The 15,072-nt window shown below is 41.4% G+C and overlaps 2 protein-coding genes across 2 annotated transcripts; both read right to left on the minus strand.

The window, feature by feature from the left end:
• Window positions 1–1,714: 1,714 nt before the first annotated feature.
• On the minus strand, window positions 1,715–2,200 carry ATNIH1004_010652 (uncharacterized protein; the record flags this gene model as incomplete). The annotated part of the gene is made up of 1 exon (XM_033575220.1): window positions 1,715–2,200. One exon carries the CDS (start codon window positions 2,198–2,200, stop codon window positions 1,715–1,717), a length of 486 nt encoding a protein of 161 aa, XP_033421075.1.
• A 225-nt stretch (window positions 2,201–2,425) lies between these two features.
• Window positions 2,426–2,740, minus strand: ATNIH1004_010653 (uncharacterized protein; the record flags this gene model as incomplete). Its single annotated transcript, XM_033575221.1, has 1 exon — window positions 2,426–2,740. The coding sequence occupies one exon, from the start codon at window positions 2,738–2,740 to the stop codon at window positions 2,426–2,428; it is 315 nt and encodes a 104-aa protein (XP_033421076.1).
• Between the last annotated feature and the right edge of the window lie 12,332 nt (window positions 2,741–15,072).

Genomic DNA, 15,072 nt, shown 5'->3' on the forward strand with positions numbered 1-15,072 from the left:
ACTAGGATATACGAAGGTGCCTTAGGCATCCTGATTTCCAACATTTCCTATTGTTTTTGACCTTTTTGTTTTAGGGATCCAGGAGCCACTTTCTAGTGGCGATCCCGGTTTCCTTTAAGAATTTGACCAGTTGTTCTTGCCCTGCTTTCTTTGTAAACAGATAAGGCAAATTTCGGTCTTTTTTTGTCTAGGGTCTCGATAGACCCTTTTCTAATGTCCCTGAATGCCTGGCACTAAAAAAGAGTAGGTGGTGCGGAGTTTGGTACTTGTTACTATAGCACAATGTGCATATATCACTATCATAATTAGGTATTTAAACTAGATAGGATCTAAAATACCCAGGTCCGCTTGGGAAGCTTTTTAGGGGGCTTGGTGTCTATAAAGTTATGGAATTAAAGCCCTTATATTAGTCACTTTTCTTAGCATTTTCCTATACTTTATCCCAATCCTCCAGGCATTTCGCTTTAAGCTCTCGTTTAAGATGGCTAACTAAAATAGGGCATTTATAATATTTACTTGTCTATTCTGCACTATATTTCGCTGCTTCGTTAGCTTTGGCGTTACCAAAGATTCCCTGATGGCCTGGGACCTAATAGATATAAATATTAATATTCTTATCCTGGATTCTAGTTGCCCATTTAAAAATTCTTTGGTGTGGTTTATAGCTGCTGTCTGCTGATTAAAGCCTTTTTAGGGCTGCCTGGCTATCCGAGAAAATGTAGATATCTAGAGTTGGAATTTAAATAGTTTTAAATACTTGTTTTAATACTTTTAAATAGCAAATAACTCTGCATTATAGACCTTGTATTCATAACCTAGATTCCATGCCCAAGTCTTTTAATTTTAAGGATTATTCTCTAGGAGGAAGATTCCTGCTCCGTTTTAACCACTCTGCAACTGGGATCCATCTGAATAGAGGATAATTTTGTGGTTATCTTTATTAGCAAGCCATTAAGATATTAGTGTTTTGTGTTCCTGGGCTGCTTGCTCTTTCGGTTTGCTAGATATAGATATATCTATTATTTGGTTTAACAGTTAAGACCAGGGCAGTAGGGTTTGATCTAGCGTCTGGAAGGTGCCTTTCCATTTTTAAAGGAGAACAGTGCTAGCAGTCGGATTAACTAGCTAGGGTATTTTCTTTTTTTCTCTTTCTAGGGTGGTATTCCGGGTTTTCTGCATCTAGTAATCTAGGTTTCTCGTTCCAATCCAAAACCTTGATTGGTCAATAGAGAATTTCTCCGGCTTTAGTATAAATATAGTTAGGAGTCTGCTTTGAATTGCATAGGATTTTATAAAATAGGCAGTTCTAAGGACATAGTTTTTGCAGATTTTATTAAATCTAACTAATAAAGGGGGCAGGGATGCTTCTATTTCCATGGCCTGTATAGGTATTATTTTAAAAATCCCTAGAATCTTTCTTAACGCTGTGTTTTGCAGTTTCTGGTAGTGGTCTATGTCAAGGGCTAAACCTCTATAACCTAATAACTAGGGTGGATACAAAAGGAATCGTCGAAGAGGAAAGAGAAGAGGAAACAGCGATGAGACGATTGCGAAGTAAGGGGGGGAAGTCACATGATAGAGTGTACTAATCAATATACTAATCATGTGGCAGGCGAGGAGAAAGGAAACACGAGGGCTGAGGGGCCCGAGTAGGCTGAGGGGCTCTAGCCCCTTACACTACTCCCCCTTCCTATATAAGGCCTCCGAAGGAGGCCTAATAGCGAGGCGGGTTGCTGGCGCGGGCTGTAAGCTTTTTCGGAGGTTTCTCGGAAGTATCAGACAAAGTAGAGCGGGCATCGCAGTCTGCGATCCAATGATCATTAGAACCGCAGTAAAGGCATAAATTATTCGCAAGTCGGAAACGGCGGCGGTCAGAGGTGGTGGATTCATGAGAAGAATCAGATAAAACAGGCGAAGCAGCTCGGGCTACTCTCACAGAGCCAACATGAACAGGATTGGGGTTTATTTTAACTGAGTTGACTCGGACCGGATCAGTATCCATTGGGTCTGTATTCGGGGTCAAAGCTGGTTTCGGGGCTGATTTTGGACTAGGACGGGTACGCCGATCGGTACTCTGGACAAGTTCAATATATTCATTATAGGGAAGATCAAAGAGAGAATTATTCGAGTCTTCTAGTATTCGACGGAGATTAGGCCGTAGCCCCGGTGTAGCGTGGTAACACGTGATATATCTGGCCATGAGTTTACATTGGCTTCATATGAAAGTCGTTCAAAACGAGCAAGGTAGGCGATAAGCGATTCGTCATCCCTCTGTTGTATAGAAGTAAAGCGCTGAATAGCCTCCTGCTGTTCCCGTGGGTTATGGCATAGACGCTGAAAAAAGAGAAAATAACTTCAGGATCCCATAGCTGGTTTTCTTCGGCAGATTGGCGGAGGTGCAGGACAGAAGCTTGCTGAGACTGTTCTAGTCGATCCCATACATAGTCAAAGCATCAGCTCCTACGAGCTGGTCTGATCGAAGTTTTGCTTTAATTGACGGGAGCCATGTGCGAAGCGTGTATGGTTTACCGTTAAAGCGAGGCGGATCTGGCAGGCGGGATCTGGGTGTCTGGACGGAAAGAAGCTGCGTACGAAGCTGGTGGACATCTGTTCGGGAAGCATCAAGGTCCGCACGTAGTTGCTGTATTTCATTACGCTGGTTTTGAATATCAAGGCGCTGGTTTTGGAGCTCTTGCTGGAGCTGCTGCACAAGCAGGAGGAGTGGATTCGGGTCGGACATCGTAAAGATATTCCCATAGACTGGCGGACAGGCAGGCAAGCGGGCGGGCGAGCAGGCAGGCAGGCGAGCGGGCGGACAAGCGGGCAGGGCGAGCGGGCAGACAGGCAGACAAGGACGATTCCTAATGTCAAGGGCTAAACCTCTATAACCTAATAACTAGGGTGGATACAAAAGGAATCGTCGAAGAGGAAAGAGAAGAGGAAACAGCGATGAGACGATTGCGAAGTAAGGGGGGGGAAGTCACATGATAGAGTGTACTAATCAATATACTAATCATGTGGCAGGCGAGGAGAAAGGAAACACGAGGGCTGAGGGCCCGAGTAGGCTGAGGGGCTCTAGCCCCTTACAGTCTACCAAATACTGTTGGCCCTTCCACCATAAAGGGACTTTATAATCTGCAATGGAGGAGACACAAGCAATAAAGTTGTTTTATAGCTTGAAAACTTAGCCCTCTTTCCATATTTAAAAGCCTCGATATTTGGTAAAATGTTCGAGTTGCAGATACAACTTTAAATTAGACATGTTCTTTGAAGAGGAGTTTAGAATCTAAGCAGATTCCTAGCTATTTTACCATCGGGCTTGGTTTGACTTTAATATTATTATCTAGTCTAACTTGGGTGTCTTCTTCCTTTTTTTGATTAGGTTGTTTAGAGCTGAAATAAATAAGCTCTATTTTATCCTGGTTAAATTAGATGTTGTCTTTTTTTTTTTTAAATATTGCGTTTGCTACCAGCTCGATTTACCTGCAGTTATTTTCTAGACATTTAAAGCTAATAGTTAGGCATATATTATCTATATAGCTAGGCTTTTAAATATTTTTAAATACTTCCCTTATATCACCCCCAGTTCCTCATACATTTCAAGCTGGAAAAGCTCTTTAATATATATAAGGAATAGAATAGGTGATATAGGTAATCCTTGGGGATCCCTACCTAGACTGGTGTCTCCTTGCTGGTTTTACTATTAAACACGAGGAATACTCTTCTATCGAACATAAATAACTTAATCCACCTGATCAGGCTATGTGGAAGGCCTAGTTTGAGGTAAACTTAAAGTAGCTAATTAAGTAAGACATAGTTAAACGCCCCTTTTATATTAATAAAAAGGGCTGTGGTAACCTTTTGTTATGGTTTACCAGCTCTATATTATGAACCAGGGATAGTGCTATATTATTACAGATGTTTTTTCCTTCCCTTTATTTAGTTATAGTAAAGGATTAATTGCAGGAGTTTAGCTAGATAAGATAATCTAGTTGCAATAATCTTTTTCTACCGCTTTGCCTAGGCAGTTAAGCAGGGAAATAACTCTGTAGGCCTTGGGATTGGAGTAGTCCCTTTTGGCAGACGCGGATTTTAAGGATAAACCCTTTAGTAGTTTTCCAGCATCTGGGATAATAACCACTATTATTATTATTATTATTATTATTATTCTTCCATATTATAGAGCATTTTTCAGTCAGAGACTATGCATGCTCTACCTACCACCCCTGGGTGGTAGGATTTGAACTAACAAACAGATACGTACATAGTGGGTAGAATCAAACATGAATAAGCAGTATGACATTCTAGGAGTGGGGAGGACCTTATAAAAGGGGTTAAACCATGCGAAATTCCAATTCTTTTGCTGTTTTTCTTTTTTTTTTTTGTTTTTTTTTTTTTTTTTTTTTTTTTTTTTTTGTTTTAGGGATCCAGGAGCCACTTTCTAGTGGCGATCCCGGTTTCCTTTAAGAATTTAACCAGTTGCTCTTGCCCTGCTTTCTTTGTAAACAGATAAGGCAGATTTCGGTCTTTTTTTTGTCTAGGGTCTCTATAGACCCTTTTCTAATATCCCTAAATGCCTGGCACTGAAACAGTAGGTGGTGCGGAGTTTGGCGCTTGTTGCTGCGGCATGATGTGCATATATCACTATCATAGTTAGGTGTTCGAACTAGATAGGATCTAAAATACCCATGCCCTAGCTTTAGCTGGATAATGGTTGACCAGGTCTGCTTGGGAAGCTTTAGGGGGCTTGGTTTCCATGAAGCTATGGAATTAAAGCCCCTATATTGATCACTTTTCCTAGCATTTTCCCATGCTTTATCCCAATCCTCAAGGCATTTCGCTTGGAGCTCTCGTTTGAGATGGCTAACTGAAATAGGACATTTGTAATATTTACTTGTCCATTCTGCGCCATATTTCGCTGCTTCGTCAGCTTTGGCATTACCAAAAATTCCCTGATGGCCTGGAACCCATTGGATATGAATATTGATATTCTTTTCCTTAATTCTAGTTGCCCATTTAAAGGTTCTTTGGTATGGTTCATAGCTGGTGTCTGCTGATTGAAGCCTTTTAGGGCTGCTTGACTGTCCGAAAAGATGTAGATATCTAAAGTTGGAATTTGAATAGCCTTAAATGCTTGTTTTAATGCTTTTGGATAGCAAATAACTCCGCATCGTAGACCTCGTATTCATGACCTAGATTCCACGCCCAAACCTTTTGATTTTGAGGATTATTCTCTAGGAGGAAAATTCCTGCTCCGTTTTGACCACTCTGCAGCTGGGATCCATCTGAATAGAAGATAATTTTGTGGTTATCCCTATTAGCAAGCCATTGAGATATTAGCGTCTTGTGTTCCTGGGCTGCTTGCTCTTTCGGTTTGCTAGATATAGATATATCTACTACTTGGTTTAACAGTTGGGACCAGGGCGGTAGGGTTTGATCTAGCGTCTGAAAGGTGCCTTTCCACGTCTTAAAGGAGAATAGTGCTAGCAGTCGGATTAACTGGCTAGGGTATTTTCTCTTTTTTCTCTCTCTAGGGTGGTATTCAGGGTCTTCTGCATCTAGTAATCTAGGTTTCTCGTTCCAATCCAAAACCTTGATTGGTCAATGGAGAATTCCCCGGGTTTAGTATAAATGTGGTGGGGAGTCTGCTTTGAATTGCATGGGATTTTATAAAATAAGCAGTTCTAAGTACATAGTTTCTGCAGATTTTATTAAATCTAACCAACGGAGGGGGTAGGGATGCTTCTATTTCCATGGCCTGTACAGGCGATGTTTTAAAAGTCCCTAGAATCTTTCTCAGAGCTGTGTTTTGCAGTTTTTGGTAGTGGTCTACCAAATACTGTTGGCCTTTCCACCATAAAGGGACTCCATAATCTGCAATGGAGGAAACACAAGCAATATAAAGTTGTCTTATGGCTTGGAAGCTTAGCCCCTTTTCTGTATTTGAGAGCCTCGCTATTTGGTGAAATGCCCTAGTTGCAGCTGCAACTCGTATTTGCACGTGTTCTTTAAAAGGAGTTTAGAATCTATGTAGATTCCTAGCCATTTTACCATAGGGCTTGGTTTAACTATAATATTATTATCTAGTTTAACCTGGGTGTCTTGGTTTTCTTGGTCTGGTTGTTTAGAGCTAAAGTGAATAAGCTCTATTTTATCCTGGTCAAACTGGATATGGTCTTTGGCTCCTTTTTAAACATGGCGTTGGCTACCAGCTCTATTTGCCTGCAGTTATTCTCTAGGCTATTAGAGCTGATAGTGAGGCATATATCATCCATATAGCTAGGCTTTCGGGTATTTCCAAAGGCTTTCCTTGTATCACTATCTAGTTCCTCATACATTTCAAGCTGAAAGAGCTCTCTAATATATATGAGGAACAAGATAGGTGATATAGGTGATCCCTGGGGATCCCTACTTGCACTGGGGTCTCGTTGCTGGTTTCGCCGTCAAAAGCTAGGAACACTTTCCTGTCCGACATAAAGGATTTGATCCACTGGATCAGGTTATGTGGAAGACCTAGTTTTAGGCATATTCTAAGTAGCTGGTTGGTGGATACATGGTCGAAAAGCTCCTTTTACATCTATAAAAAGAGCTGTAGTAACCATTTTATCATGTTTTGCCACCTCTATGTCGTGGACTAAGGATAGTGCTATATCAATTGCTGATTTTCTTTTTCTTCCCCATTTGGTCATGGTAAAGGATTGATTGCGGGAGTTCAGCTAGATAAGATAGCCTAGTTGCAATAATCTTCTCTACTACCTTGCCTAGGCAGTTAAGCAGGGAAATAACTCTGTAGGCCTTTGGCTTGGAGTAATCCCTTTTGGCAGACGCCGATTTTTAAGGATAACCCCTTTGGCAGTTTTCCAGCATCTGGGATGATAACCATTTTTAATTAAGGCTTTATAAAGCTCGTGGAATCTTGGAGCAATGTTTTGGTAAGCCTTTTGAATAATTAAAAATGAAATGTCATCGGGTCCCGGGGCCTTTTAGTAGAACTACTAAAGATAGCAGTGTATACTTCATTTTCGCTGGTTTCTGGCCAGTTGGTTGATTCTGCCTGGTTGGTTGGCCACTCAATGGGCTCAGCCTCCGGGGGTTTTGGAACAAGGTGGAAAGAAATGCATGGCATTTATCTTGAAAAGAGATTGCTTGCTTTTCTTGATTTCCCACAGAATAGGTCAAGATGGGCAGTTTTGGATAGATCTCTTTTTTAGTATAGCTAAAAGCTTTAAAAATCTCCTTATTCCGAGCTTCTTCCAGGAATTTATTCCAGCATGCTGATTTAGCTTGCTTGATCTCCTGGAAATATTGATTTTTAATCTCTAAAAGATTCTCGTAGAGCTCTGTACAAGGGTTATTTTTCCAAAGCTTTCTAGCTTTTCCAAGCTGTTTTCTCAGTTTTTGAGTTCCTCTGACCACCATGCTTTTGACTGGGCAGATGGTTTTCTTCTTGGAATACTTGTATCTGCAGCCATCTGTATTATTTGTTGGAGATTTAGAGCTGCAGTTTCTAGCTCTATGTCACTATTTAAGCTTCCCTGTCTAAATTCTTGGTCTAGCTTAAGGAGTCTTTCGCTAAATAGCGCCCAATTCGCCTTTTTCAGGTTATATGGTAAACTAGCCAGGGGTTTGCGATTTCTTGCGTTTTCACTTCAACAGAATAAAGCAGGATTTCGTGGTCCGATCCTGAGGCAAGCTCTTGGTCAATCTCCCAATTAACTCTATACCGATTTAGACCTTTGGTAATAAAGGTTAAGTCAATAACAGAGATATTCTTCATTCCTTTTCTATAGCATGTTTGCAGGTCAGGCTTATTTAGCAGTTCACATTGATGTTCTTCAAGCCATTTAATCAAAGTATCAGCTCTGGTAGGTGATAGCGTCTTTGAATTCCACCAGCTATGGTGTGCATTAAAGTCCCCTCCTATTAGTGCATGTGCGGAGGGGGTGATCCTAGCTAGGGCTCTTTCTATTGTCCACTCAGCACCTTCCTCTAGTGATTGCTCGTTATATATATTTATTAGCTGCAGATCTTGAATTCCTGCTCCTAAAATATCTATTACTAGCAGATCACTATCAGTGCTAATATCGTTCCTTTGGCAATAGTTAAACCTCGATAACTTTCTGTGGTAGATTGCTACTCTAGGTCTAACCTTGGTTTGTTCAGGAAGGATAGGAGTATATGCTGGGTGGGATATAGTAAAGCTATTATCAGGCGATATCCATGGTTCCTGGAGAATAATAAAGTCAATATTAAGCTCTAGGCCTATTTCTAGGCAAGATAACATAGCATTCTGATTGCGTCCAGTATTATTTTGCAGGAAATAGATTCCTAAATCAGTGTTTTTCTGATTCATTAGTAATCTAATTCCATGCTACTGTTTGGGATTGGTCTTTCTGTAGGCCTAGGCCTTGGTTTTGGTTTGACTTTTTCCCATTCCTTGCAGTTTTTGCTATCTGCTCTGTGGGCTTGACTGCAATTAGCGCATTTAACCTGTGTGTGGGGACATTCCTGGCTTTTTACTTCGCATGTGGAACATTCATGGTATTGGGTTTCATGCCTTTCTGCGCAAATAGCACATTTTGGATTATTCTTGCAGTATTTGGCAATATGCTTGTATCCTTGGCATTTTGGCATTGGGCAGTTTTCTCTATATATTTAGTAGCTCTACATAAAGCTCCTGCAACACAGAGTTGATTTTTAATTGCCTTGGATGCCATGGCTTCATTCTGCACGTCCACTACAATAGAGGAGTGATTTTTGGTCTCGCGAACATGTTCTGGGGTCAGCCATGTTGGAGGCCTCATTAGTTTTAAACCTGGGTTAAAGATTTCAATCTCTTCCTTGAGCATCTGCATGCCTTCTTGGGTTTCAAAAGGCCTGGTGGGGACCATGTGAATAACTATTTTTGCCCATGGTTCATCAAACATCCACCTAGTATAGGGGATAAGTGGTTTCCAGACATCCAGCTTCTCTATTAAATAAGGCGCCTGAATACCGTCCATTGTGGTGAGGATAAGGGTCCTTTTAGTAAAGGAAGTGCTTGCTGTCCTTACTATAGGTTTGTCTACCTTTTCTTTTATCTGGAACTGGTGGTTGATTTGGTTTCGGAGCTTTAAGGAGTCTAGGTCTTGCAGAAATTCTGCAGAAACCTCTAGAATAAGTCTACTGCCTTTGTAGGCGGCCTGTTCTACCCGTTTTGGCTGATCTTGTTTCTTGGTTGGGATAACTACTTGTGGTTTTATTCCTTTTTGGACTGCTGCTGCGTATGAAGGCTTTACTAGTTTTTGCTCTGGTTGAGAAGAGGCTAAGGCTATTTTATCAAGTTTTTGATTAATAGCGTTAACCTCTTTCTGGAGTTTTTGAAGTTGATTGTCTTTGGAAAGCAGGGATCCTTTAGCTTCCGGATTTTGCAATTTGTCTTGGATAGCTGAGAGGCCCTCCAGATGCATATCTAGAGCTTCAAGGATCTTAGCATTTGCTAAACTATGGTGGATCTCTTGCAGTAAGATCTTTGCAGACTCAAGTTTTTGGATATAACTTTGTTTGGCATCACTTTCTATTTGTTTTTGCAAAGCTTTTTCCATCTCCTTTTTATTAAGGAGCACCTCTTCATCTTCAGACATTTGACTTAATGACGCAAAGGAATTAGGGCTCTCAGGAGGAGAATTGGAATCAGGCCTAAACTCAAGTCTTGCCTTTGGGCTGATGAACGAGTGTTTTCTTTTGCCTTTGGTCCCTTTTTAGGGCTTGGTGGCTGCGATGGGTTGGGTGACGAGTCCCTAGGTGGGGTGGTTGGGTCTTCAAAAGACCCCATTCTTCTCTCTGATAGACAAGGGAAAATAAAAGGAGAAAAAAGAAATAAACAGGTGAAAAGTAAACCAGGTAGGATCCTAAAACTTTACTAGCTAGGGATTAGCTAGTAAGTAAGATTTTTAAAGGGAATCTCTAAACCACAAAGCTTTTTAAAGGGAAGCTTCGAAAAACCAGCGTAAGCGTACTAGCTCAACTCCACTGTTCCCTATATCTCTGGTCCAGCACTAGTTTTCCTATACCTATCTAAGCTAAACAGCTTTAGAAAGATATTGCTAGGAGCCGTAGTACTGGGGATACAGCTCACAGTTTCTTCTTGCAAGTAAGCTTAGGCTTTCTACTAGTGAATTCTACAGGGCAGTCCAAGCTTCCTGTTTTTGGTGGAGTAAAACGCAGGAAAAAATCTCACCCCTTTTTAAAGAGAAGTGGTAAACTAAAAGCACGGTTTTTATTGTTTTTGCAGAATACCCGGCTAAAATAACTGCTGTGGTATGCAGGGCAGCTAGGTCCCCACCTCTTATCCCTCTCCAGGACAGTGATGGTGTTATAGAGGCCTAGAGAACTATAACTAGTAGCGGCCCAAAAGTATCACAAGGATATCAAAATTTCAATCACATGTAACAGTTAGAGGCTTATCTAGGAGTTCTTTAAACCCCTAGTAGGCGCGGGAGTAGATATAAGTGTAGACTTATAGAGCTTTCCTTTCCTAGGTAGGGTGTTCCGCAGGGACCGTTCGAGCGTTGCGGTGTTGGGGGTTGGTGTTGGGGGCTTCTGCGGGAGGTGGCGGTGGCGGGAGGCAGAACGCGGGAGCTGCGTTGTTGGTGGTTCCAGGCAGCCCGAGCTCGGGAGCGCGGGAACACGAAAAAAAAATTTTCACACGAAACCCGCAGTCTTTTTTTCATCAAAACATGGAACGTGATTGGACTGTTGTATCAAGAAAAGTGGAGAAGTGACTAAGCTTGAAAAGGGCTATAAAACGATGTATGAATCAGTACCCAATACCCCCAAATGTGGGGGTTGGGTTGGAGGGTGCGTAGTTGTGATAATAACCACTTTTAACTAGGGCTTTATAAAGCTCGTGGAATCTTGGAGCGATGTTTTGGTAAGCCTTTTAAATAACTAAGAATAAAATGTTATCAGGTCCAGGGGCCTTTTAGTAAAACTACTAAAGATAGCAGTGTATACTTCGTTCCCGCTGGTTTCTAGCCAGTTGGTTAATTCTGCCTGGTTAGTTGGCCACTTAATAGGCTTAGCCTCCGCGGGTTTTAAAACAAAGTGGAAAAAAAAATGCATAATATTTATTTTAAAAGGAGATTACTTGCTTTTTCTTAATTCCCTATAAAATAGGTCAAGATAGGCAGTTTTGGACAGATCTTTTTTTTTTAGTGTAGCTAAAAGCTTTAAAAATCTCCTTATTCCAAGCTTTTTCCAGAAATTTATTCCAGCATGCTGGTTTAGCGTGCTTGATTTACTAGAAATATTAATTTTTAATCTCTAAAAGATTCTCGTAGAGCTCTGTACAAGGATTATTTTTGTAAAGTTTTCTAGCTTTTCCAAGCTGTTTTCTTAGTTTTTTAAGTTCCTCTGACCACCATGCTTTTAACTAGGTAAATGGTTTTTTTTTTGGGATACTAGTATCTGCAGCTGTTTGTATTATCTATTGGAGATTTAAAGTTTTAGTTTCTAGCTTTATCTCACTATTTAAACTCCCCTGCCTTGTTTCTATATCTAACTTAAGAATTTTCATACTAAATAAAGCCCAATTTGCTTTACTTAGATTGTATGGCAGGTGTTAGGAGCACTCGGAAGCGCGATAGCTAGATCCTTAGCTAAGATGCTTAGTCAGGTGCGAAGTGTTTATATTCGCACCCGCGGGCCTGAACTCCTGAAGGCCAGCGATTAGTTCTGCAATATACGTGGTCCTATCTTCTCTCCCATAGAGACACTCCCTTTCGCACCGTAGCGCCCCATTCAGCTCGTTACCAACCCCCACGCATAACAGCAGGCTAACCAGGGGCTTTTAATATCTTGTGTTTTTACTTCAACAGAATAAGGCAAAATTTCGTGGTCTAATCCCGAGGCAAGTTCTTGGTTAATTTCCCAATTTACTTTATACTAATTTAGACCTTTGGTAATAAAGGTTAAGTTAATAACAGATATATTTTTATTCCCTTTTTATAGCATGTTTGCAGATCAGGCTTATTTAGCAGTTTATATTAGTGTTCTTCAAGCTATTTAATTAAAGTATCGGCCCTGGTAGGTGATAATATCTTTAAATTCCACCAGCTATAATATATATTAAAGTCCCCCTATTACTGCATATGCGGAGGGGGGGTGATCCTAGCTAGGGCTTTTTCTATTGTCTACTTAATACCTTCCTCTAGTGATTGCTCGTTATATATATTTATTAGTTACAGATCTTGAATTTCTGCACCTAAGATATCTATTACCAGTAAATCACTGTCAGTGCTAATATCGTTTCTTTGGTAATAATTAAACCTAGATATCTTTCTATAGTAGATTGCTACTCTAGGTCTAACCTTGGTTTGTTCAGGAAGGATAGCGGTATATGCTGGGTGGGATATAGTAAAGCTGTTATTAGGCAATATCCATGGTTCCTGGAGAATAATAAAGTTAATATTAAGCTCCAGGCCTATTTCTAGGCAAGATAACATAGCATTCTGATTGCGTCCAGTATTATTTTGCAGGAAACAGATTCCTAACTCAGTGTTTTTCTGATTTATTAGTAATCTAATTCCATGCTACTGTTAGGGATTGGTCTTTCTGTAGGCCTAGGCCTTGGTTTTGGTTTGACTTTTTCCCATTCCTTACAGTTTTTTGCTATCTGCTCTATGGGCTTGACCGCAATTAGCGCATTTAACCTGTGTATGGGGACATTCCTGGCTTTTTACTTCGCATGTGGAACATTCATGGTGTTGGGTTACAAAAAGGTCAAAACAATAGGAAAAAAAGGAAAAACAGCAAAAAGTAAAAAGAATTGGAATTTCACATGGTTTAACCCCTTTTATAAGGTCCCCCCCACTCCTAGAATGTCATACTGCTTATTCATGTTTGATTTTACCCACTATGTACGTATCTGTTTGTTAGTTCAAATCCTACCACCCAGGGGTGGTAGGTAGAGCATGCATAGTCTCTGACTGAAAAATGCTCTATAATATGGAAGAATAATAATAATAATAATAAATAATAATAATAATGTTAGGGACTGTGGATAAAGTCTTGGAATATGATTCCTACTCCTAACTAGTTAAAAATAATTTTTCGGAACAGTGGTATAAAGGTCCCCTGTGGTCTTAGGGTAGGAAGAATAGCAGACATTAAGGTTATCTCTGCCAAGGCTTTCGAGCTTTTAAGAAGGCGGAAGCGAAAAGGGGCTAAAATAAAAGTTTTTATAGTAAGTCTCTATGATATTAAACAGGCACTTCGCCCCTGGAAACACGCGTCACCGTCTGAGACACGTCTTCCATATAGTGACTGATGTAGAAAGTAGTCTGTCAAGGTTGGGAACAATAGGACCGTCTGTGACTTCCTGCACGCCGAACTTCTTAAGAATTGTAGATTCCCACATCTGCGCGGTAATATCCCACGTAGACAGGTTGTCAGGATAAAGATAGTCCATATTGGGTCATCATGTGAAGTAATAAAGTGACGTGGCTATATTAGCTGTGGCTCCAGAGAGGATATGTCTCACCGTCTGGGGCCCTCCCGCAGAGGCACGGATACGTGTCGCAACGTTGACCGACGTAAGGAAGGTGTTGAGGCCAATCTTCCTGTCCGGTATTGGTACAGTGCGCTTTGCACTGCCAGTGCACGAAGAGGAAGAACGTGAAAATTTTCCGACTATAGACTAATTAAATATGTAGTGCACGCGAGTATTGTCAGGTGATTGGTCTCACAAAATCCAACAGACACAAGGAGGGTTTAGAGCAACTGGAAGTATTTGGCATGGAAACCCCCGATGTAGTTCTGTTACATGATTGACTCGAATGCAGGCTTTATTGGCTTCCTGGTGCCTTGCTTCGGTAGAATAATGCATTTGTAATGATGATGAAGCGCGGCCACGGAAAGGGCCCGTGGTTCCCCCAACGTTAGCCCTTTTTCTCCGTTAAACTTAACCAGTAAGTTGTCATCATCTGTAATGTCGACCCTTGCCTTTCTTGTGATCTATACGGTCATTAGTCTCGGACCCTTTGAGAAATATACCCCATTCCCCAATACCGGGGGAAAGGCTCCGCGTGGACAGGCAGGAAGTCGAGCGGACGTGGTCGGGTGAGAGTAAAGAAAATCGTAGGCTCTGATTTCAATCGTACGGCCAGCAATATCTCGGATCTTGGAAGACCGGGGACGGCCGGTATAACAAGGGAGATACTCCGAAGATATCATGGAACCGATTTATTGGAGCAAATGCGGCTCTTATTTAAGGTTTGGTAATCCGTATCATCTGAAGACCCCAATTGTATAGCTTTACTGGTGGAGTCGGCAACCGGGGAGCCATCCATGCTTCTCTACTTTCACCCTGAGAAACCTCTGACGAAAAGGCCTTGGCTTCGGCATCATACCCCGCAATTGTCCTAGCTGTGATGTTGGTACGAACAAATGAATGGCATGGCTCTCTTCATCGACAGTACCGTGCTTTCCGGTCAAGGACCTTTTGCGTCCATTTCTTTTCTTGCGTTCCTTGCCGCGGTTGATAGAAGTGCCCGATCGAGTACTCAATCGTATGCACTTGGTGGCTTGGTCAAGGTTCATCGAGTCTCCCGTACTAACATGCAGCGAACTAGCTGGTCCAGGAGCAAGGGAAACGGTACTTCAGTAGCTATCCGAAATCAGAGATGCGTGTCTTGCCACCAGCGATGGTTGATTGACAGCGCTTGTTTCCATTTTTTTGTTGAGTACTAATCATCTTTCCACACCTCCGCAGTTCTATCCGTCCAGGTTCTCCGCGGCAGGTTTCTGCTCTAGCACCATCTTGGTTTTCGTACCTAGACCCTTTCTCATGCAACCTGCATATCTCCCGCAAGTAAGTTCAGTGCCGAGTTGTCCAGCTTGGTTATTACCAACCACGGAGAACTATCTGAACAATATATTTCCGAATCTATTTCACTGCTCTAAGTACTATGACCGGGCTGCTCCACTTTGGCCTCCTACATGGGGATTTCTCACCAATACACAAATCATCATGTGGGCAAATACTGCACAATAATTCATGAGATCATTCTCCTCTGCTTTATGCATGCAAGA

Source organism: Aspergillus tanneri, assembly GCF_003426965.1.
Source record: "Aspergillus tanneri strain NIH1004 chromosome Unknown AapTan_8_pilon_pilon_pilon, whole genome shotgun sequence".
Taxonomy (NCBI): Eukaryota; Fungi; Ascomycota; class Eurotiomycetes; order Eurotiales; family Aspergillaceae; genus Aspergillus; species Aspergillus tanneri.